Here is a 24,878-nt window from a genome sequence, read left to right as displayed (position 1 = left end):
TCAAAACAAACTAAATGTTTTAAACCGCTGCCGCTAGATGGCGTTTATATCAATCGCGCCGACATATATTAAGAAATGTTCTATCAGACAACATTATTAATTTTCATTCAATTTTTATGGAATAATCGAGAAAAACTTACAAAAATGCAACGTTGCCAGCTCATGCAGGTATTAACGCTCTTAAGTGTCAGTGGCTGTTTGTTCGTAGGACCGACGGCTGATGGGGTAGTAGGTAAGATTCTGAAGTAGTGCCCGCGAAACGGAAGACGTAGTGTCAGAAGGACCCCAACAAAATAGTGAAGGTTGCGGGAACCGCAGTTGGATGTGGGCGGCGCAAGGGGCAGGGCACATTGCTAGTAAGTAGAACTGACGGCTGATGGGGCAGTAAAGTTGAAGGAAAGTGGCAACCGCCAACCGGCAGACCTAGTGTAAGAAGGCCCCCAATAAGCTGAACCGAGCATCCTGTGATGATCTTCGGAGAAGGTCCTGGTCCAGCAGTGGATTCTTTTAGCTGATATGGTGATGATGATTGTATTCGTTGACGTATTCCTTCAAAGAAATGGTTACGTGTCGCGTCTTGGTATCATTGACCCGTCCTATGATGGCAACAACACCATCATAGCAAAGCGTCTAAATATACACTTGAAAATAACTCAAACTCAAACGTCACAAATAATTATCTCAGCGGACAATTAATTTCAAGTGTCATAAGTGTTCTCGATTTATTTATACTTTTCACAACATTTGGGTCAGCCACCCCATTATTTACTCAGATATGTGTGACGCATTATTTCGTAAGGACTAAGGAGTGATTCATCTGACCAGGTATTACGTGTTTTTGGCGTAGGACGATTATGTTTTTCTGGCAATGACACGAAAATGACGACACTAATTTTATTGTGTACCAACACTGTATCTTGAAATTAAATCGGATTATTTCAGGAGATGGTTGTGCAAGTTTGATTGTGCACAACCACCTGTAATTTTGTCCAGAATAATATGACCGTCCGTTGGCTGAAGTAGCTTGAAACAAGCAAAGTTAGCCCTAGCTGAACATTATTTTATTGAAATCAGGACTGAACCACTGGGTCGAGCTTCACATCTCAAAAACCTCTCCACAGAGCTTTATTTCTACGCTTATGGTGCGTGAAGCAGTTAAAATAAAAAAACCGGCCAAGAGCGTGTCGGACACGCCCAAGATAGGGTTCTGTAGCCATTACGAAAAAAACAAGTAATATTATGTGCGTTATAACACAATTAAAACACTACAGTCTTAAAATCTATTACCAGAAAAAGAGCGTATCTTCACGGCACTTACGTCCTTTTGTTGAGAAGCGCAGTTTTTCGGCAATAACTCAAAAACGGTATATCCGATCATGTTCAAACCAATCTTCGTTGAAATTATTTATTACGCGTTACCTTTCCATATTTTTTGCATATTTTTTGGACAAACAGTTTACAAGATAGAGGGGGGGACTCAATTTTTGCTACTTTGGGAGCGATTATTACCGGAAAGTTTTCGAAGTTTTTCGTTCAAAGTTTTTGAGAAACCTTACTATCTTTTCAAACGAGCTGTCGAACTATGTGAACACGTTGATGCGAGTAATTTTTTTTTTCAATTTCTCTTACGTGATGGAGTGCCCCCCCTATAAATATTTATTTTTGTAATTTAACTACAAAACTAAATAGCGGCTTTGACAAGACATCTGTACTCCAAATTTCATTGATATACATTTTGTAGTTTTCGAGTAAAATGCCTGTGACATACGGACCGATGGACAGACAGACAGACGGACTTGACGAAACTATAAGGGTTCCGTTATTGCCATTTTGGCTCCGTAACCCTAAAAAGCACACACTTTCAACCGGGATGATGTATAGCTTTCATCTTCATGGATTCCTGTAATAAATAAATGTCGGCGTCGGGACGTATGTTCGGATAGATCGTCAGACGTGGTCAGTGTTATGTTTCAATGTCATGGGGTGACATTAAAGTATCGCGATCGCAGGTAGTTTTTTTTTTACTTGAAACTGACCGTGATTGACGCCTAGTTCGAATACTCGCGTTGCTAAGTAAGATACCCTACAGTCTAATCGTGACCACGGCCACTGCAATGTGGCCTAAACGTCGCGACAAATCCCGGCTGTTGAAATAGTTAAGAATGAAAACTCGAAAGCTTAAAATATTGGGATGAAACAAGTTCGGCGATCGCATCAAGCGAACGAAGTAGTGTAAATTCCATGGTAGTTTTCGAACTTACCATTCGTTGCAGTTCTCAGTGTATGACTGCCCAGGCAGGTACGTCTGTCTATCGTATCGGCAGGGCTCGACAATCAAGGCAGGTGCAATGGTCTGGTTGCGGCAGACGGGCAGGTAGTCGGGGCAACAGTCGTCGTGGGCGCGATTGAGGTCGCAGAACTCGTCGCAGTAGCATAACGTGTCTGGACAAGAACAACTCGTTTATAGAATGAGGCGTTACTTTGCGAAGGTCCTTATCAATGAACCACAAACAATTCATTTGCTCACCCGCGACCTTATAGCTATGTCTATGCAACAAAATATGTTCCTCCATCCCCACACTGTAGGTTGTAGGATGCTACATAGCGTGGTGAACGGTTGTATTATTCTGAGAATAAACTCTGGTTGAATTCAAAAGCGTCAGTGTAGTGAGGTGGTGGTGAAAGTTGGGTTTGTGTGTTCTGGAACTGGTACTGGCGGGTGAAACGGGTTGGTATAATTTCGTCTAAAAATTAGCTGGTGGTATTAGCAATTGGTCCAAGTAGAAAGTAGTCTCAGAAGCAACTGGTGTAAGTAGCAAATGGTCCAAGTGTCAAGTGGTCTAAAATTCTACGACTCAATGTAGACGGAGCCCCTTCCACGTGGTTAAGGCGCTTTACACCTTGAAGCATTCGGCCGCCGGTGAAACGGCCGAAGGACTTTTATATAGAAGCTAGACTTACCAAGTATCTTATGCGAGCAGGAGTCCTTCCGGTTCTCACAGCAATCGCTGGTGATGCCGCAGTACGGGCCCGGAGGCAGGTCCAGCCCAGTGTAAGCGGCCACAGTGCCTAAGGCAAAAGCCAAAAGCAAGTATCTGGAACCAAGGAGGAACGATAAGTCATGGGAAATTTGGTCAGTGTTTTTTATATATTTTTTCCTCCTACGCTATATAAACCTATTTACTCGGTACTTACTCGGCCTCTATACGCCCCACAGCTGGGCACAACCATCCTCTCGGAATGAGAGGCCTTAGGCAGTACGTAGTTCTTTCTCCAGCACGCAGGCCCAGTGTAGATTGGAGCGTGTAAAGTGATTTTCAACATAAAAAATAATCCATATATAACCTAACCAACAAAAAGTTAGAAAACCCTCGACATTGTCAAGTCAAAGTTCAATATCTCAAAAACGGATAAAACAGCTAAGAACCAGCGTTAGAGAACCTACTTTCAAATAAAAAAAAACACATTCAAATTGGTCCACCCACTATTGTGCCACAGACAGACACACATAGCGCTCAAACTTATAACACCCCTCTTTTTGGGTCGGGGGTTCATACGCTTGGTTCCATGTAATTGCAACTTATTCGTGGTACGGTCTCAAATGGAACCAATTTTTCGATTAAAAATCATCGTGTATAGGTCAGCATTAACCTATCTGCATACTTACTATTAAGTAACGAGTAAAGTGAAAGGGAAGTCGAAGCTATGAAGCTATATCTGCGATTCGAGTAAGCATTTCGTGTCGTTATCCGGTAGATAATGATTATGCGGAACAGAGGCGTCAAAGAAGTAACGACAAGACGAGGTTATATATATAGGTGAAAAACTTAAGTAAATAACCTGTTGTATCTAGTAGTGTACATAATTAATATGGAGCTTAAGTCGTTTTTCGAATTTGGAACGTCTATTTGTTTATACGGACATGTTAAAGTACATTCAACAGGTAATTTACTAAGTTGCCACTTATAACGTTGTTAGGTTATTCGAGCGTTGTGGCCGCTCGGTTAAGCGAAATTACTCTTATGGCTAGTACAGACGGACTGCAACTGCCGGCTGCCCATACATTTCACCGTCCGACAATCTTCCTCCGTATACTCGTTCAGAGAGACATTGAAGAAGATGTGGCTCACACTAGTTCCTTGATTATTTAGTAAGTAATTATCCTTTATACTTGTATTATTTATGTATTGTATGTAAATGTGTGTATTTATGTATTTTATTTTATATTTAGTTATAAATATATTAATGTTTTATATATGTGTTATATATTTATTGTATATAGTTAGGTATTTGAGGTTTATATATGCATTTATATTTATTCAAATGTTTTGCTCTATTTGTCGATCCTTGTTTTTTGGATTGCTCCTCTACCACTCAAAGGTTGACTGGCAGAGATCCCTGCAGGGATAAGTCCGCCTTTGTACTTAACACAACTTTTATTTATGTAACCTTTTTGTTTTTCCTTTTTATACAATAAAGAGTATAAACAAACAAACAAACATTTTTCGTTGCAGTTCGATTGCAGTCGGCACAACTGCACTCTGATTGCGTTTGTAATTTATAGGCAATCGGCAGTTGTCAGTTACGTTGCAGTTGGAATGGAGTCCGTCTGTACTTGTCCATACCACCCAACATTGATTCACACATAGTCACCAGCAGCAATATCTGACACAACAAGCGTGCATAAATATCTGATACGACTCTATTTCTAGGGCCGGAAGAACGTGTCAGATATTTTTGCACGCTCCGCTGTGGCAGATATTAATGCTGGTGACTGTACCACAACGGAAGGACAAGTCGCAAGAATTTTGATCACGCTAGATTTAGCAACGGTATTTTGTTTAGTTGTCATGAAAATTGAAATCTTTAGCATCATCTTTTTAATAATACTTGCCGAAACGGCAATGACTAAAAAAAGCTGCGAAACCGCTGAACATTTATAACACCTCCTTATTACGATATTGTTTGTATTTCAGGGGTGAGGAGTGAATACAGTAGAACCCGCTTAATACTATCACGTTTAATACGATTTCCCGCATAATACGCCATTTTACACCGGTCCCTGCAATTTTAGGCCTGTTTTCATTTTTTCACGGTTAATACGACTGGCGTCCCGCTTAATACGTCATCTAAAATTATATTATTATTATATAAATTATATTAGCTACCTTGCATCGCCGTTCAATGTTACCAACTTATCTATTCTGGTGAAAAAATTGGGACTAACCATGTCGTACTAATATTACGCAAGGGGACGCGATTCTGGCGACACTTCCTCCTGTCCAGATACTCGTAAGTTTGTAGCCCTGACTAAGCGATCGGCTAATTGGTTCGTACGGTAAAGGACTAATTCATCACCTTTTCATTTTTAATTAATGCCATGTCACTATTCCACGGTGGCTCATGAATTAAAGTCCTTGACCGTTTACCTACCTACACTAAAATTTTATTTGTTTTAAGTTTCAATTGTTGTGAGTTATAAAATTCTTATATTCATTCGTGTTAGCGTTAGCTCAGTGATGTCAAAAATAAAAAAAGCAATCACTGCAAGAATAAAAAGTGATCATATTAAAAGTTTACGATGAACTATCAGAAACAAAAATCAGGTTGGTACTAGTTTTTTTTTATTAATACGATTTCCTGGTTAAGACGACTTTTTTGCTAGGTCCCCTCAAAATCATCGTCATCATCATCATTGACTGATAAACAAAATAACCTTAGAACGCCACAATGAACGACAATTAATCACTTGCATCCACCAGTTGTCAGTTTATCTAGTGGGACGCCTGCCAACGCACGTACGAGCACGCCAGTTAGTGGTCGCCATTCGAAACTTTTCTCCCCCTATGTTAGAATGACCTATTACGTCGAAGTAAGAGCATGAGCGGCGACACTTTGCATTGCACCGCTTACCTACGCCGTGTATAACCAATAGACTAACTCAAAGAAGTGTCGCATCTATGTAGTATACGCACTCTTAGGTACAACAGTGCATCGACCCACTTCCTAGCTGATAAGCGCAAAGGTAACAACGTTCGGATTTGCGATAACAGTATTCAGTTGGTTAATCTATTAATTATACATTTTCTCTTAGTGATTCAATTACTCGTACCGTTATCTGAGTTGAATGGCATTTGTCATATTTAATTTGAAACCCCCAACACTTTAATTTGTAGATTCCATCTTTAGGAAAAAGAGGGAATTATCCTTTTTCTAGTAGTTGCAACAGGTCTCTATAGATATCCGAAGTTTACATGTCATTAATTTTTGACGTAAACTAATGAAGTCCATAAAGATGCAGTATTTGTGTGATATAAAACGTCAATTAATAAATCGTCATTACTTTGAAAAAAATCTCGTATCTCAAATCAATACGTCAGCAAATTTGACCCTTAACACCATGTTCATTAAGTTCACTGGGAAAGATCATCGATTTTGACATACCAGCTTTTTCAAAGCACTGACGAAATACGATGATGCCTTAACCACTTGGTCGAGTATCATGCAGGGATAATTTTTAGGTTAAGGTGGGATTTTTATAAAAGTTCATTGGTTAAATGAACATATTACAACATTAGAAACAAGGTCTCAAGAACTTTTATAGAACCCGCATAGTTAGTAAGTTAACTTAGTTTTAGAGTAGTACCCCTCTTGTTTAATATTATATACCTACCTATTGTTGGCAATTAATACACGCATATATTCTTTCTTTCTTTCCTTCTTTCTTTCAAATGGTAGCTCCTAATCAGCTCATTCCAAAAAGGTACCTATAGATAACTTTGGGCATAGTGCAATTCCCAATCCGCACTGGGCCCGCGTGGGAACTACAACTCAAGCCCTATCATTGAGAGGAGGCTTGCGCCGTGCAGTAGGACGTACAAGGGCCAGGCCGATATCGAGCTTACCATAGCTCGTCTTAAATGCTTTGTCTACTTCATCATGTCTGGCATCTTTTATGTTCTGGATTCTCTTAAAAATATTTTGACGCTACACCACTGTTCTCTACAAATCATCAGCCATAGGACTTCCAGCGTTGAACATAGGCCTTCCCCAACGACCTCCGGTTGCTTCAGTTGGAAGTGGCCTGCGTCCACCGTGAACCCGCAACTTTAACCAGTTCATCCGTCTATCTCGTTGGTGGACATCCTACGCTGCGCTTGCCGAACCGCGGTCTCCACTCGAGAACTTTTCGGCCCCGACGGCCATCTGTTCTCCATGCTATGGCCTGCCTATTGCCACTTCGACGAGCTAATCCATAATCCATGTCACGTCCACAGCACAGCACAGAGTACTTTTTTTTTTAATGCCACGTCAATAATTCAATATTGAATGATTGGCAAAGGCAATAGGCATATACAGCGCATATTGTTATTTTTTCTTTTATTTATATTTTGTGTAGTTAAGGTATATTTTTATGTTGTAAATTACTAGATTTGTGTATTGTGAAAAAATTGTTTTAGTTGTCGAGTTCACTGTTGATGTATACTTTTAACTCTCCTAAATGGTTCCAACGGAAGACCAGCGTCGGCCGCAAGGTTGTCATCATGCTGAGTTGGGACCATTTCGTGACAAAATTTGTCTTGATTTCCTTTTTTCTTTTTCTTTAATTTGTAAAATGTCACGAATAAATGTTTTTCTTTCTTTCTTTTCTTTCCAATTCGCTTGGCCACAAATAAAATAACAAAACTGCGTCGGATTCCTAACAGCCCCAGTTTGATGACAAGGACGATGAATAATGACCCACTGATGGTTTATTGTGGCCATTATGTAGCTAATTGGCCCAATTCACACATTTAGTTCGGGCTACGGTTGAATACGCTGTTGTACCACATGCCGACAAAGGTTGATTGTTGGTTGACAGTTTTATTTGCCGCTTAAATAACCTACTTGGGATCTTGAATATTGGCAGAATAGTATTGAGTTGTTAACTGCACCGTAATGGAACTATTAATGCTTAGTCCAGTAATAATATAGATGTGAAAGTTTGCTAGTCTGTTCGTTTGTTTGTTACCTCTTCACGTCTAAACCGCTGAACTGATTTAGATGAAATTCGGTATACAGGTAGTTTGAGTCCCGGGAAAGGACATAGGATAGTTTTTATCACGGAGAATGGCATAGTTTCCGGGATCGCGATAAATGAATCGCGATAAAATCTCTGCTGTGTCGGTCAGTATTTATCGTTTTCACGGTGTTTTCTCTCAGCAAATGTTGTCAAAAGAGATTAGACAGTAAATCATAAAGATCCATGTTAATGGTTATGTAAATTTCACTCATTTAATACAATAATTAATTGACACTTCGGACGCTGTCTTATTCCGATCATGATCCGACTTCTCCCGGTGTAAATCTATATGCAACTTTTTGTGAAAACAGAAGAAAAGCAATGACGAGTCTAGTGTCACTAAATTTGTGACAACTTGTTTTACAGTTCTGGCAATAATCATGGAAGCATATGGCGTCTGACCCTAGTGGTCGTAATGCTCGAATAAACCGCTATCAGAGGCCGTCGCTGTTACTGTCTCTGTCTACCCTCATCTTATACCGTTTGAGAGAAAGAAGTGGTGACAATGAGGGTCCCGCTTTACGAACCGTAACAAAGTTCTAATTTAGTTGAACCGATTAAATCTAACTTTATTAGCCTAAGAAACAGAAGTTAACAGTGGACTTTTGTCAAATTATGCAACGCGTCAGCCATAAATCCTTTCACTGGCGGACGGACCGATTTTTGAGAGTCAAATTTCGAAGTTAAAAACAAAGCCCATGGGGCCATAAATCAATTGAGTAGTTAACCCTTTGTAGACCAAAATTTATGGCGCCATACAATATTAACCAACGTAAACTACACATGGCAAAAAAAGGCTGGTTCTTGGATTACAAGTTTTAGAGTCTCTTTTAGAGCAGCGGAAGGATTTGCATGTGGAAAATGTCAACTTGGTATCACGTGTGTGGATTTCATCGAGGAATTAGCATAATGTGATACGAGACAAAACCTTTTGTCGAAATGTCATTGGACTGTCAAGATGCTAAGCAATGGCGACCTCGAAACGTTGGCCGTAGAGTTTATATTTATTCAAACAGCGAAATTTGAGTGTGACTAGAATTATGGCCTCTGAAATGTTTTGTTTGTGTTTTGTTTTGCGTTTCGTTTATTATGCGTTAATATAGTATTCTTACAGACGTGTTTTGACAAAAACAAGGTTTTGTATTAGAAACAGACAAAACAAAGTTTCATCAAATATTGAGGGAACGAATATTGTTCTGAAAAATATTACACTAGTAAAGACTTTACACCAATTTTAACTAAAAATCATCGATTAGAAGACCAAACAAAGGCTTCCCTTTTAGAACAAAAGTTGCGTTGGTCTATAAGTCTGACTGGTTGGAAGGCTTGCCAACGCTGCTCTCTTCTAGTTCATGAAGAACCTCTCTCCCCCAACAGCTAACTGTTCTTCAAGCGATATGGCCGGCCCATTGCCCGTTCAATACACACATTCTCTGAACTATTTATGTAAATGACTTATATATTTATAGAACTCGCTGTTGCCCGCGGCTTCGCCCCGTTGTAATTTCTATAATTTTTATCCCATAAAACCTACTCCTGACAATAACGAACACAACAAAAAAATAATTAGTGAAATCGGTCCAGCTGTTCACGAGTTTTGCGCTTAGCAACAAATTTTACGATACATTTTTATTTATATAGAAGATTACATTAACAATGCAATATAAATATTCGTCAGTAAAAAAGCTGTATTAAATATTCAATGAAGGAATTAGCTGCACAAAATGTACGTATGTAAGACTTAGGTTTATTTTAATATCGGAAGCATTTAACGCAGCCGTTTAACATGGACTTGTTTGCTAGAGCAATTCACACCACTACGTCAGAAACTACGTAAACTCCACCTCAGACTTGCTGAAGTAGGTATTGTGGTTAAACTCGTGAGGATTAGTTACCTAGTGACTTCGTAAGCGTCAAACTTTGAGAATGAACTCGATTATAACTCGATTCACACGGAGACATTCGATTTAATGGCAACAGTATGCACGCGCTCATACAAGCATGCGGCAATAAAACGTATTCTGAAAAATACGAAGTGAAACTTTGAAAGCGAACAAAAATTTGTGTTTCATGCTTAGTTAATGCTGGAGTGAATGGAATGCTGAAGTCAATGTATGGAAACCGCAAATTCGTTCAAACAAATTTAAACAAATGGGTTTTTGCATTATATTGTCCAGCATTAACTGATCTTGAAACGCTAATTTTTGTTCACGTTCAAAGTTTCATCGTATGTCATCCAATGCCGGATGCGATTTAGTGGCAACAGTACTTACTTGCATTGACTCAAGCTATGAAAAAGAATCCTGCAAAAGAAATAGACCCGGACCGGAGGATCATACAAAACTGGTTAGCCATGTGAACACACTTTCCGATTTTGCAGGATCCGATAATAACTATCGGATAGTTATAGTAGATCCGACAAAACTTGACACCGTGTAAGCGGGCATTTAGAATCTTGTTGGTGTTGGTGATTGGATCTGTGTGAATGTTGGTATATATTTATTATGTCGGCGGCCGATCGTAGAATACGCCAGATCACGAAATTCCTAGGCATATCGTGAAATGGCGCCATCTCAAGCTAAGAGGTGAAGATTTTCGATACTAAATGAAATGATGATGAATTAATGATGGGAGGAATGGAATTCGCTCCCATCGCCTGGATAAATAAAATCTAGGGCTCTTCAAGGCTAGGGTGAAAATAGGCGGTTACGGTAACAGTGAGATACACCTTTGGCCTCATCTGAACCTCACATCAGGTGAGATAAGCATCAATCACGGTCAGTTATAAGGAAAAAAAACTAAGTTTAACTTTAACTTCGTTCTTAACTAAGTATAAGTTTACTTTAAAGCAGCAATGATCCACTCAACGACAGACGAAAATATTGACAGAGTGAATTCGAAGAAGCGCCGCGGGAATCCGCTGATAAGCTGATTGTAAGAGGAGCCGACCTTGACATTCCTCGGCTGTTTAGTCTCCACACAACACTGGATACTGTCTAAACATTTGCCTTGTTTGACCCACACTGAATTACACATTCGAGATGAGCTAGAGTCAAACGCTATTCATTCATTCGAAACATCGCTCGAAAATAAAAAGATTGGTTTTCTATCATTTGATCGAATTCGATATGCTATATGTATCGTTACTCATAATTTTCATCTGTCATAAAGCACTTAATTTATTTCTGCAACTATTTTCTTCGTTATTATTAAACTGACCTAACCTCTGCTTTCTACAAGATGACGATGTCTACTGATAAGTAAAAGCCTCCCCCTTAGAACACCACCATGCAGTAAACGACAACTTGACACCTTCCACCGATTGCCGGCAGCTCTCTCAATGTCGTCGGTCCACCTAGTGGGAGGTCTCCCAACACTGCGTCTTCGGGCAATAATTTTCCCTACTAGTCAAAAATTTCACGGGAACTATGTAATTTTTCAGTATATAAACTATCCTGTCCTTCCCAGGTCTCAAACTATATACCAAATTTCATCTAAATCGATTGAACGGTTTCAGCGTGAAGAGGTAACAGACGGACAGAGAGACAGAGTTACTTTCGTATTTATATTTACACTAGAGATCAAGCATGTTGGTCTCATTTTACGATGCCCCCACGGGAAAAGATCAGCATTGTGCTGAGCCAGTGTCCGATTCACAACCGCAATGACACATACTACCTATCTTAATATTACTTAATAAGTTGATAACTTGTTGTGTCTTGTGTAGTGTTGTCTACTGGTTTTTTTTTTTATACGACTGGATGGCAAACGAGCAAGTGGGTCTCCTAATGGTAAGAGATCACCACCGCCCATAAACATCTGCAACGCCAGGGGTATTGCAGATGCGTTGCCAACCTAGAGGCCTAAGATGGAATACCTCAGGTGCAAGTAATTTCACCGGCTGTCTTACTCTCCACGCCGAAACACAACAGTGCAAGCACTGCTGCTTCACGGCAGGATTAGCGAGCAAGATGGTGGTGGTGGATGGATGGATGGTGGTTGTGGTGTGATTAAATGTATTTCTTTCTTTCCATCCTATTCTAAAATCGACCAAGACATTTTCAGTATTAAACGTGGCTTGTCAATAAAAAAATCTAAGAAATAAAAGAATTGAAAAATCCTTCTCAAATACACTTGTAACCACTTCGCTTCGCTTTTGCATTTTGAATTGCTTCCTTAATAGTTTAATTTAACACTAATTCATCCCAGCCTATATACGTCCCACTGCTGGGCACAGGCCTCCTCTCAGAACAAGAGGGCTTGGGCCATAGTTCCCACGCGGGCCCAGTGCGGATTGGGAACTTCACACACACCATTGAATTGCTTCGCAGGTTTGTGCAGGTTTCCTCACGATGTTTTCCTTCACCGCAAAGCTCGTGGTAAATTTCAAATGTAATTCCGCACATGAATTTCGAAAAACTCAGAGGTGCGAGCCGGGGTTTGAACCCACGACTAAATGCTTGAGAGGCGATAGGTCAAACCACTAGGCCACCACGGCTTCTTAACACTAATTGCCATTTATAAAAACATAAAACCCAGATATTATTAGCGCTTTAATATTTCTAAAAGCTTTAAAGATTAAGGTTAAGTATAACATACAGAGTAATAAAAAACCTACGTGACACAAAATATCATTACGACTAAGTTCCGGTTTTGTATGAAATAAGTGGGTGATAGTGCCGATAACAGTCAATAACGGATAGAACTTTAGTTTTTATTTATAAAACAGGAAAAAAATCGTACCGGCCGAATAAACCTTGGAAATACCTATACTTACGCCTCCAAAAAATTGGAATTGGATGTAATTGCCAAAGTTTTCGGTGAAGATAGAAATACTAACACACAAAAGTATAACCATCTCTTTTTTTAAGCCGGTGATAAGTGAGTTTTTTTGCTCCATGTTACATCAAAGTAAAGCAACGGATCAAAAAAAAAAAGTTTTTTTTTACATAAATAAAGATAACACTTGCAAAACAAGTGCATTTTTTTACTACAAAAAATTTGCGATTCACTAAATCAACGCGCATGATTTTCAGGTAAAAACTTAAATCCTCTCATCTTGCACAAAAACAAATCTCAAAAAACATCTAGACGAAAAAATCGTCACCGTTTCATCCGGTAGCAACATGTCTATATTGAACTAAATACTTTATTTGTTTTTTGGCGCACCGTTATGCGCGGGCGCCAGTCTCGCCTCTTGATCACCTGGATCCTGTTACGTGGAAAAAATATATGTGTACAGAACAGGAGGTTCTGCAGTATTAATATACTTTTTTACAAGCTTTTATATAGTTTCACCTGTCCCGTTTTCCGTCTGTCTAAAATTACTCCTACTCAAAAATGTATCTAAGTTTAATGAATCTTATTTAACATACACTTGAAATTGATATAATACAGTAATACTTTAAAAATACAAATACGAGACTATAACATTTTTTTATAATATCGGAAAATTCTAAAACAAAACCGGCCAAGAGCGTGTCGGACACGCCCAATATAGGGTTCCGTAGCCATTACCGAAAAATTAAGTAATATTTTTCTAAGGATTTCGTATTTCATACGGAATCTTCCAAGTTTAGGTATATTTTATACCCTAGGTTGCTATTTACTCATAAACTACTAATAATTCTCAAGCAAACTTAGTTTTACTTGAAAGTTTGATATACTTACTACCATCATGAATTTTTTCAAATTTTCCACCCACCGGTTTAGATTTTAGAGGGGGGGGGGGGACGCTCGATTTTAATGAAAATTTGCACTTTAAAGTTGAATATTTCGCAAACAAATCACTGAATCGAAAAATCGTCTTAGTAAACCCCTAATGGTTTTAAAAGACCTATCCAACGATATCCCACACTGTAGAGTTGGATGAGAAAAAAGATCATCTCCACTTTACGTCTATGGGAAGTACCCTAAAAAATTTTTTTTTATTGTACTATTTTGTCGGCATAGTTTACTTGTATATCCGTGCAAAATAACAGCTTTCTAGCATTGATAGTCCCTGAGCAAAGCCGCGGACGGACAGACAGACAGACAGACATGGCGAAACTATAAGGGTTCCGTTTTTGCCATTTTGGCTCCGGAACCCTAAAAAGGGTAGTTATTTACTTATCAGTACTCCACTTCCAGTGTTCCATTGCACTGGAATATGATGAAAACTGGCTTGAAAATCCTAGAGCCAAATTTTTAAAGTATAAAACGATGAGCTCTGACAACCGATTGGAAAATATTCATGCGTAACCCTAAAATGCGACAAAAACCGCATGCAAATGTAGTTCATTGATCGAAATTCGTACAAAAAAATTCAATTAAAGCCACGAAATGGGATACGTAGATAGGTTTTATTTCCATTCCTTACGGTTAAAATAAACATGACCGACTAAAAATGGCATAAAAGATTTTATAGCTTTATGTTCGGAATCAAAATAAATAAGATTACCTGTCAAGAAAACGTAAATAAAATTAGAACTACTGCCCATATTCAGTAACCCAATTAATTACAACAGATGCAACGAATTACACCAAGACAACAGCAGAACAAAAACAACAACAACAGAAATTACTATTCTAATTTCTTTATGAACAGAATGAGTGGTTGCAAGATGTTTTACCCACAGATTAGCTTAGGACGAAAAAAAAGTTTACCGGGGGAAACAAGGGCAAGTGATATAATATGTTGATATGGATATGGTGGATATTTTTTTCTAAATTATCATCGTAAATGACAACCCTTTTTTATTTACAATAAGAAATACCCGCCCTTTGGACGCTACTCTTATGTTATTGACACTTATTTTCTTAATTTATCATTGAATCAAAATACATTAAAAAATATCTGGCCCTCAAGCACCTCGCATTCATTTTTTATCACTTCAAAATTTGCACTGGCTGATTGCAATTGGCACAGCGTATATTCCGATGCCACTTGACCGAATTTAAAAAGATTTAGTGAAATGGACATCGGCCATTTTAAATCGGATCGAAGCAGTTACTTTTAAAATATGACGGTTTGTATTACACCTTTTACGTTTGAGGTTATAATTTATATCTTAAGCATTTGTTATGGTAAGTGGTTTAGGGTATTAAATATCAAAATAAAACGTAATAAATATCAAATATCAAGATTTATTATTGTTACGTTCAGTCCAAGGTTTAATATCTGTTTGCGTTTTTTGAATTATATTCGGGGAGGACATTATTTTTTAAATTGAAGAATCTGCTCTATCCAAATTCTGAATCTTTTCATATTTTTATTTAGCTATCAATTTCTAAATGTACCTATAGTTTTGATAGATCTTAAAATATTATTTTGAGTTGCTACGTTGCATTTACTTTTACACTACTTATTTGGTTATTGATTCTGATGAATAAACAGTATTTCCTGTTTTCTTATTTTTTTTGTGCCCGTTTTGTGAGGGCTCTATAGATATAAACTGTACTTTTGAAAAATGTAACAAAACTATAGCTTTTATTTACTATAATATAAATTAAATGCCCTCCCTTAAATCCAGGCCTGTTACATTGGCTTGTCCTAAACAAAGACAGACGATATTGTTATTGCAGTTCATCTTTTTATCCAGATCTCACTATTACTTTGGATTTAGTACATGACGTCTCTTAATGTTTGCCATTGTGTAGATATGTTTTTAATTTGTTTCTTGATTACATACAACAAAGGTTTTACGTACGTACATTTCGTAGTTTATCTGTACATTTCCTAACATTTCGTTATTTTATTGTTTAATTAGTTTTAAGAAGCATAGCATTCATTTATCATTAGAGTAATGATATCGTTCAGTGATTAATGGGTTAAAATTTAATTATATCGTGTCCGTGGCAATATCATAAAGTATTGTTTTAATTACTGTGAGAGATAATCATTTATCAACGCCCCTCGTTAACCAGCTTTTACAGCAAGTAAACATTAAGTCATTTTCTATAGTAACTTCGATCGTTTTGTTCTGTTTTAGAGCAAAACTTTATTTGAGCTCTAATAGAGTGAGTTCTCTAGACTACTGAACCGATTTTTGTTTTCGATAAAAGATAAAATTAATGTCTTATTCTGGAAAAATGTAGAGTCACAAATTACATCATTCGAGATTCAAAACTCGAATTTAACAACTGCTTATGGCGTGTCCTATATTTATAACACACCTCTTTTTACATAGATGTAAAAGTTGAGTTGAAGTTATTAATCTTACTTTAGTTAAATAATTTCTAGATAGTATTTAAAAGGTTACAAAAATGACAATTTGAAGTCGTCATTTTCGTGGTCAAGTTTAATTTTTTTTATAATAGATATCGATTGTCTATTTCTGTTGATACCTGATTAATTAATAATGCTTATTCGTTTTCTCATTATGATCGGATTTTCATGCAAATAGTACAATTATAAGATTTTAAAATAAACAAAATGTTCTTTTTCGTGGTCTCGGTGCTCATTTTTGTTACCGTTAAAATTGGATTTTTGCTTTTTTTAACCAAAATAAACTTTATCGATCTCTTATATATATAAAGCATCTTATTGGTACATATCCTTATGTTCAAAATAAAACAGACCACATCAAAATGTGTGTTTTTTTTCTATAACATTTATCTTACACTCAAATAATTAACCATCTGGGTTAGTGATCATGTAGTTATAAGAGTACATTGCATGAAGTTGTAATTTTTAGTACTAGAGTTTGTGGTTTAACAAAAATACACGCCATAAGTAGTTGTCAAATTCGAGTGTTGAATCTCGAATGATGTAATTTGTGACTCTACATTTTTCCAGTAGAACTTACTTTTATCTTTTATAGAAAACAAAAATCGGTTTATCTAGTGTTTGCCACAAACGTCTGTTTATATGTGTGTGTAGCTCTCAAACAGGTGGACCGATTTCAATACGGTTCTTTTCACGTGAAGGCGAATTTTCTTGTGGTAGTTCTTAGCTATGTTTGATAAAATTTGGTTCAGCCGTTTTTGAGATATTGAACTTGAAAATGACTTTGTAATGCGATCTCTGTTTGTTTGTTTGTCCAAATAAACAGAGGCAGCAGCACGTTTATCTGTCACATAAAACTTATTAATAAGTAGTGAAACTGGCCTTTAGGCTGAGTTTCCACTAGAGATGTGCGAGAATGTGTTACGAGAAATGTGTTTTTCATGAACCAATAGAAACGCTTCATTTACCTGTCCTCGCACAGCACATCTCTGGTGGAAACAGCTGAGCGGAGCGATGCTAGGTAAATGAAGCGTTTTTACTGTTTCATGAAAAACAAATTGCTCGCAACACGCTCGCACATCTCTGGTGGAAATGGAGCCTTATTCGCGATCTCGATTCACACTTGTCAATTTTTGTGTCCGTGTCATGTCGGAAATGCAAACTGAAACATGGATGCACAGAAAAACCAGAAAAAGAGACGAGGTCCTCAGCATCCGTGCTGCGTGCCATAACCTTACACTACCACTGGACAGGAGTACAGACACGAATTTCTCCTATGCACCCATATCTCAGCTTACTCATTTCTACTACGCTACTTAAGCAGCATAAGCTCTTTTTCTGGTTTTTCTGAGCAACCATGTCTCAGTTTGTATTTTCGATATGGTTTTACGGGATGACCGTAAAAGTAACAAATTTGGAGTTGAAATAAAAAATACAAAAGGCTCCAAATAACAATCATAATTCTGTGTCATGCTCTATAAAAACCGCAAACAGATAACCTAAAACTTAAAACTGATCGGTGCGCGGGCGCATGAGCGTGGGCGGCTGCAGCCTGACCTTCAAGTGCATGCTCATGGTCAAGGATCGTTATTTGTATAGCTATCGGTGGCTGGAGTAAACGAGTACTGAGTGGAGACCGCGTCTCAGCAAACGTAGTGTAGGACGCTCCCCAGCCAGGAGTGACGATCTGCGAAAGGCTGCTGGTAGAAGCTGGATGCGTCTAGCCGAGGACAGCAGGGCGACTACGAAACTCGAAACTCGAAGTTCGTGTCGTGCGGTCCCTCTGACACTTATACTATTTAATACGAGAGCGAGAGGGACTCGAGTTTCGAGTTTCGTAGTAGCCCTGCTGTCCTCGGCTAGACTAGTACTATTGGTAGAGGGCTATGCCCAGCAGTGGGCTGCTATAGGCTGATGATGATGATGGTCGGATGATGGAGTTTTCTTTAGGCAACCCAGAGGGTAAATTAGGCATGTCACTTTGCACAAAGATTTTACGTAAAAAAATTAGGTAGCCCAGTGGCAGTTGAGTTGTTACGGTGTTACGCTACTGATAGTTGTTTTAATACACATTGGAAATACGTAAAATCTGAAGCAAAGGCGTAGCACGGCGGTAAAGCCAAATGTACGTTTTTTTTTGAGTTGTGAGTCGCGTAATTTCGGTCGCGTAATTTTGATTTCCTACAAAAGTTATATTTGTGTAAAACTCATTATACGTCGCCGTGTGGCATTAACTGGATTTTTATAGTTTTGTATTAGTATAATACCGAATGCAGAACAAATTACGCACCCAGGGTGAGGCTAAATAAACAGAATTTTTTTCACTTCTCATGCTCGTAAAGTCGGTATTTATGGTGGATCTAGACGACATAAAATTACTATTTATGCTCTAGTGCATAAAGTAAAATCTTCGTCTAAGACCAAGGTAATCAGGTGTCAACAGCCACAAACCTAAAAAATCAATCAAAATAAATCAATAAAACTAAATAATGTATAATTATATAGAGATCCATGAAAAATAAAAGGCTAGCAAGTGAACGTGCAAGTCTACTATTGGGTTGTGAGTTGCGTAATTTCTGTTGTATTCGGGTTTATACAATATTCCAGTTTGCCACACGACGAAGCATAATGAGTTAAGCACAAATAGGCCTTTTGTATGACGCCAAAATTACGCGATCGAAAGTACGCATCTCACAACTTAAAAAATTACGCTCTATGGTCCTCACCCTAAAGGCAAATCCTCAATGATGGTAATTATCGGATTAACACATGCGTCAATCTATCTACGTTACATGTGCGTCTGTACAATATAGCAAGGGCAAGATTATAGAATATTACCAACTTACTTGTATGTTTACTATTCAGATTAAAATTCTAATCTGGATATATTAAATTTATTTTATTCTTTAAAATGTAAATGAGCCAAGCGAGCTTGAATGGCATCATCGGAACTATTAGGCTTTGTCGATATAAATGGCGATCGGAATGAGTTAATCCTATGAATTGAATTGGACAAATAGATTGAATTTGTCGGTAATATTGTCGGCTTATTGAATCCACTTAGGTTAAAAGCTTTTAAGTACTTAAATACCTAATTGGATGCTTTAATTAGCCTTGAGTAGCCTGCTATGAATACATGTTTTTTTAATTATTTTATTTATTTATGTATTTTTAATTTAAGTACTTTGTTTTGCTAGCTTTCTTTACTAAATTGTAATTTTGTATTTAAGTACGTTTAAAAAAATTCTTTCTGCCAAGTTTCTTGTCGCGATTCTTGGCAATTTTATTATGGTCTTTCTTTAAACGTGGCATGTACAGTCGAACTATTTGATTACTGAGCCACCGCCCACAATAGAACGTTCTCACAGTAAGTGTCATAATAAATTCCCTTGTCAAGCAATGCGATGACACTATGACTTTTTCTAAGAAAAGGTTCCACAGAGGGTCACGATGCAGTTGGTTACTAACAAAATAAACATTTTGATTATCTTTGGTTCAATTGGACGTTTTTTGCTCAACAGTGGACGTTTTCCATCTAATGATGATGCTGAAGTTGTGAAAGCCGGCCAAGAGCGTGTCGGACACGCCCGAAATAGGGTTCCGTAGTCATTACGAAAAAATAAAGTAATATTTTTCAAAGGATTTCGTATTTTATACGGAATCTTCCAAGTTTAGGTATATTTTATACCTTAGGCTGCTATTTACTATTAAACTACTAATAATTCTCAAGCAAACTTAGCCGTTATAGTTTTCCTTAAAAGTTTGATATACTTACTCTACTACTTACTTTACACATCATTGTGTATATTGTATTAAATATTTTCATGTGCTTTTCTGTAATTTTTAATTTTTTATTTTTTATTTTATTTGTGTTAATTTTGCTGTATATGTGTGTCTTCTGTGTAAGTGAATAAATGTCTTCTTTCTTTCTTTCTTTCTTTCTTTACTACCATCCTGATTTTTTTTCCAATTTTTCCACCCACTGGTTAAGATTTTAAAGGGGGGGGACGCTCGATTTTAATGAAAATTTGCACTTTAAAGTTGAATATTTCGCAAACAAATCACTGAATCGAAAAATCGTCTTAGCAAACCCCTAATAGTTTTAAAATACCTAACGATATCCAACACTATAGGATTGGATGAGAAAAATAAAATCACCCCACTTTAAGTCTATGGGAGGTATGTAAACCCTAAAAATTATTTTTTTTTATTTTTTTATTGTACTATTCTTGCAAAATTACAGCTTTCTAGCATTGATAGTCCCTGAGCAAAGCCGTGGACGGACAGACAGACAGACATGGCGAAACTATAAGGGTTCCGTTTTTGCCATTTTGGCTTCGGAACCCTAAAAAGGACAGAGACAACAGCATCTCATTTACATTATGTATTTAGATGTTCTAACTCGCACTGAAACTTAAATAATGCAGCTGGCTGCAGCGTCTGCGCCGAACAAAGCTTAACAATTTCACAATAGCCGTTTATTTGATTGTCAAACCGAAATATTATTCCAGTTGCGACCACAATAAGAAGGTTATTTGAGAAAATTACCAACGCTTTACTTAGCATGTCAAGGAGGACCATTCTTATGTTGATGAGGGCTATCGCGTATGAATTCGCCGCTAGAGACGCTAGTGTAGCGTGAGGTCTCCGAAATGTCAAATATCATAGTTTTTGGGTGAGCTACGCGGGTTTATTTATAATTAGAATAAATTTGTGAATATTTTGCAATATCTGAAATTAATTATAGCAAATATGCGTTCCGGGGCAATGAATGTCTGTGTTTTGAGACAGTTTTGTCTTTCGGAAAACTTTGTCCTCCCTTTTTTCCGAACAAAACGGGGACTATGCAACACTGTGGCATGCTCGATATTTTTATGTTACGGTTTTAAGGTGTATTAAATATGATTTTAATCTAAACTTTGTTTTCACGCCCGTAAAAACAGACTTTGAAAGCCATACTTAAAAACCTCACGCTACAGTGCGCCATCTAGTGAGACAAAAAACGATAGCCCTCATTCGGTTTTGTTTGACAGAATGCATAAACTTGTATGTTGTCTAAACCAAATAAAATGTAAAGTCTTATTGAGCATGGTAAAAAGCACTCACTGTGTGCGAGTTGCAAGCATAAACTACGCCAAGCAAACGAGTAAGGCAAGGCAAAGTGCCACTAAAACTCACTTTGTCTTTAAATTATGTCTTTACGTTTTATTTGGTCTGAGCTTTATATGAACCTATTACGTTACTGTACTGTACCCATGTACATGTAGCGAAAACGGCTAGGTTAGGTTAGGTTATTATTATTCAGTGGCGTGGCTACCAGAGGGCTAGACGGGGCAGTGCCCCGGGGCCCCCAAGCTTAGGGGCTCGGACTCAGGAAATTTGGAGTAGGTACTTCGAATTCGGAACACGACGAACACGGAACAAACGATTTTAAAAAGTTTTGATGGGGCTCTAGTTTATTTTTTGCCCCAGGGCCTTTGGTTACTTAGCTACGCCACTGTTATTATTATGTAGATGTAGAGGAAGATCTCAAGCACATAGGTAGGTTAGAGAACATCGTGAAGAAAGGAAGACAGGGAGAGAACAAAATGAAGAATAATCATTGAGGAGGCCAAGACCCACAGAGGGTTGTAGCACCCGCAGGAGAGAGAGAGACGTATATTATTTACGTAAGATTTTGGAAGAGTCTTCACAGCATTTTGAATGTAACTAGTTGACAAATATATCGCCCATTTGTCTGTGTGTTTCACGCTTAAACGTTCATCTATTTAGATGAAATAAAAGAAAATATAAATATTTAACAGTAGACGATGAAAAACGTTAAAGATGGTTAGGTATAACTATCTATATTTGTTGTTTGTGGAATTATAATAATAACGGCTAACTTGCACATATTTACATAGTGCGACGATATAACTGGAATCTGATCCGCTTAATAATATAATATGCTTCTTTCAAGTTCACATCTTAAGTTCAAATTGGTCGAAATTGGCGTTTATGCAAAATTTAACTTATACATTTTTGCAACAATTAAGAAGTTACGGAACATGGAAACTACTTATAGCGATTTTCAGTGTCTACAATTTTCCTATAATAATATCGAATATAAATTTGAGTCAAACAAAACTTACAAAAAAGTAAATTAGTCATACAATGGCGCCGCATCAACTCATGACGGCACGCGTGAAGATTTTCGCGAGTCAATAATTAGTGGCATGTTAATTAGTATTTCGTTAAACGAATGTTAATGAAGCCGGCGCCGGCGCCTGCAATCAGGCGGAACTGAGATCTATTGTGAGACCACAGATTAAAAACCGGCCAAGAGGTGTCGGACACGCCCGAAATAGGGTTCCGTAGCCATTACGAAAAAATTAAGTAATATTTTTCTAAGGATTTCGTATTTTGTACAGAATATTTAATTTTCAAGTTTAGGTATCTTTTATACCTTAGGCTGCTATTTACTTTTACACTACTAATAATTCTCAAGAAGACTTAACCGTTATAGTTTTCCTTGAAAGTTTGATATACTTACTACCATCCTGATTTTTTTTAATTTTCAACTCACCGGTTTAGATTTTAGAGGCAGGGGGGACGCTCGATTTTAATGAACATTTGCATATAAAGTTGAATATTTTGCAAAAAAAAAACACTGAATCGAAAAATCGTCATAGCAACCCCCTACTTATTTTAAAAGGCCTATCCAAGGATACCCCACACTTCAAGGTTGGATAAACGCTGCTACGATAAACGAATAATCTCAATTCAACTCTAATTAAAATAAAACAGTCCTATAGTAGAAACAAAAATAAAAATCCTTTTATTCCGAATCTTCGAAGAATATGAAAGTTAAAAAGGGCAATGGACGGGTCACATCGCTCGAAGAACTGATAACCGTTAGGAGTGAAAAGTCCTCATGTGGCGACCACGAACCGGAAGATGAAGCATTAGAAGGCCTCCCACTAGTTGGACTGAAATCGTAAGAGTTGCCGGCAACCGGTGGATGCAAGTGGTGAGTTGCCGTTCGTCCTGGCGTTCTAAAGGAAAGGCTTCTGTTCAACAGTGGATGTCTTCCGATTGATGATGAAGATGTCTACTCACACATAAAGTATTCTTGTTGTATACGACACCCACGTAAGGAGATGAGGTTCATTATACATCTAAAACCGATTACTGATATGAAATGAATGCGTTTATTTTCATATCCAATACTATCGTGCCGATATTCTTAATTTTTTTACATTTTTATTGAACATAAAAAACATTTATCAAAAAAAAACACAAAAATATAAATATACTTAATTTTATCAAGTATATCTATGTTCGTAACCAGTTGCATTGGTTATAAATCGTGTCGCAACTGTTTACGCCCTCCTCAGTACTTAGAGTAAAAATTGTATGTGACTGAGTGCGTCAACAGTATGCTGAGTGGGGTCCACATTATACTATTCGATGTTAATCTATCTATATATTTTCAGCGATAAGTGTCTATCTGCTGATTAGATTGCCAAACCAAACATATAAGTACTATGTTTATTTGTAACGGTAGGTATCCGAGATTTTTTTTTCTATCTTATCCTAGACAAGATAGATTCGATAAATAAATATGTTCGGTCGAAAGTATCAAACTCTAAATTGTAAATAATTATAGGTAGTAGATACTTTACTTTTTTTTTACCTTAGCTATTTTAATTTGAACAAGCTTGATTGTTGGGAGTAAACGATATGATTGTTATACTTAAGTACTTAAACACTAAACTTAATGTATTCTTTTCTTTCTATTTTGTTATACTGCTCCATAAAGGGAAAAGCTTCCTTTCATCACGAAGTAAGTACCTTTCTAAAGTTATTGAAAGAGCGACTTTCAGAGTACGAGTTTTGTTTCATTGCTTTAGAAAGTTCGCAGTAAACATTAATTCAAATGTAAATAATACTTACACGCTCGCCATGGTTAACACTAACTAACTAAAACACAGCCCGTTCAGAGACCAAAATTTGTAAAGAAATGCTAATCCTGAATAATGTTTTTTGAAACACAATTATACTTCCTACATACTTCAAAACTTTTTACACTTTTAAAAACACTGGCAGTTTAAAAAAATATTTAAAAAGTCGAACTGTCACTTGTAATCGCGCGTAATTTGAATGTCGAACGCCAGAGCGTCAGGTTGGCACGCTCGCCGCGTTAGTACTGCGCTTGGCGCTCTTAACCACCTGATATAAAAGGCGAGAAATATACATATGTTTTTATATCAATTTGCGTATTGTATTTAAAGGTAATGCATGTATCATTTTCAGTGATGATTCAGTTTTATTCAGAACAGTCATCAACAGCAAGTTGCAATTAATTGTTCTTGAATTGAGAGTAATCAGGGATGAATGTCACTATAACAGGTAAACCTCTGGATCACTTATAGAATTCTCAGTACACTGAAATCATTTTGCAATGCTTTACCACAGAATACCATTAGTACCATTACTAATTAAGTTATTTATTAATTTACTTGTGAATTATATTATATTTATAACAATAACTGCACGCACATACAAAACCTTAAGTTGTAATAAAATAAATATACGAAAAATACGTTACTATGCGGAGTCTCAACATTG

At 37.2% G+C, this 24,878-nt stretch overlaps 1 protein-coding gene across 1 annotated transcript in view; it reads right to left on the bottom strand.

The window, feature by feature from the left end:
- Positions 1 to 24,468, bottom strand: part of LOC141441759 (uncharacterized peptidase C1-like protein F26E4.3) — a 77,352-nt gene extending 52,884 nt beyond the window's left edge. Inside the window, exons 1-3 of the mRNA XM_074106609.1 lie at positions 24,204 to 24,468; positions 2,962 to 3,095; positions 2,262 to 2,442 (exon numbers count right to left, since the gene is read on the bottom strand). Of these exons, the coding sequence (XP_073962710.1) occupies positions 2,262 to 2,442; positions 2,962 to 3,095; positions 24,204 to 24,214 (326 nt within the window). The 5' untranslated portion in view covers positions 24,215 to 24,468. The remainder of the gene's footprint in view (positions 1 to 2,261; positions 2,443 to 2,961; positions 3,096 to 24,203) is intronic.
- Positions 24,469 to 24,878: the final 410 nt, after the last annotated feature.

Source organism: Choristoneura fumiferana, chromosome 24 (assembly GCF_025370935.1).
Source record: "Choristoneura fumiferana chromosome 24, NRCan_CFum_1, whole genome shotgun sequence".
In the NCBI taxonomy this organism is placed as follows: Eukaryota; Metazoa; Arthropoda; class Insecta; order Lepidoptera; family Tortricidae; genus Choristoneura; species Choristoneura fumiferana.
The sequence above is the reverse complement of the archived record's forward strand: the minus strand, read 5'-3'. Positions and strand labels throughout refer to the sequence as shown.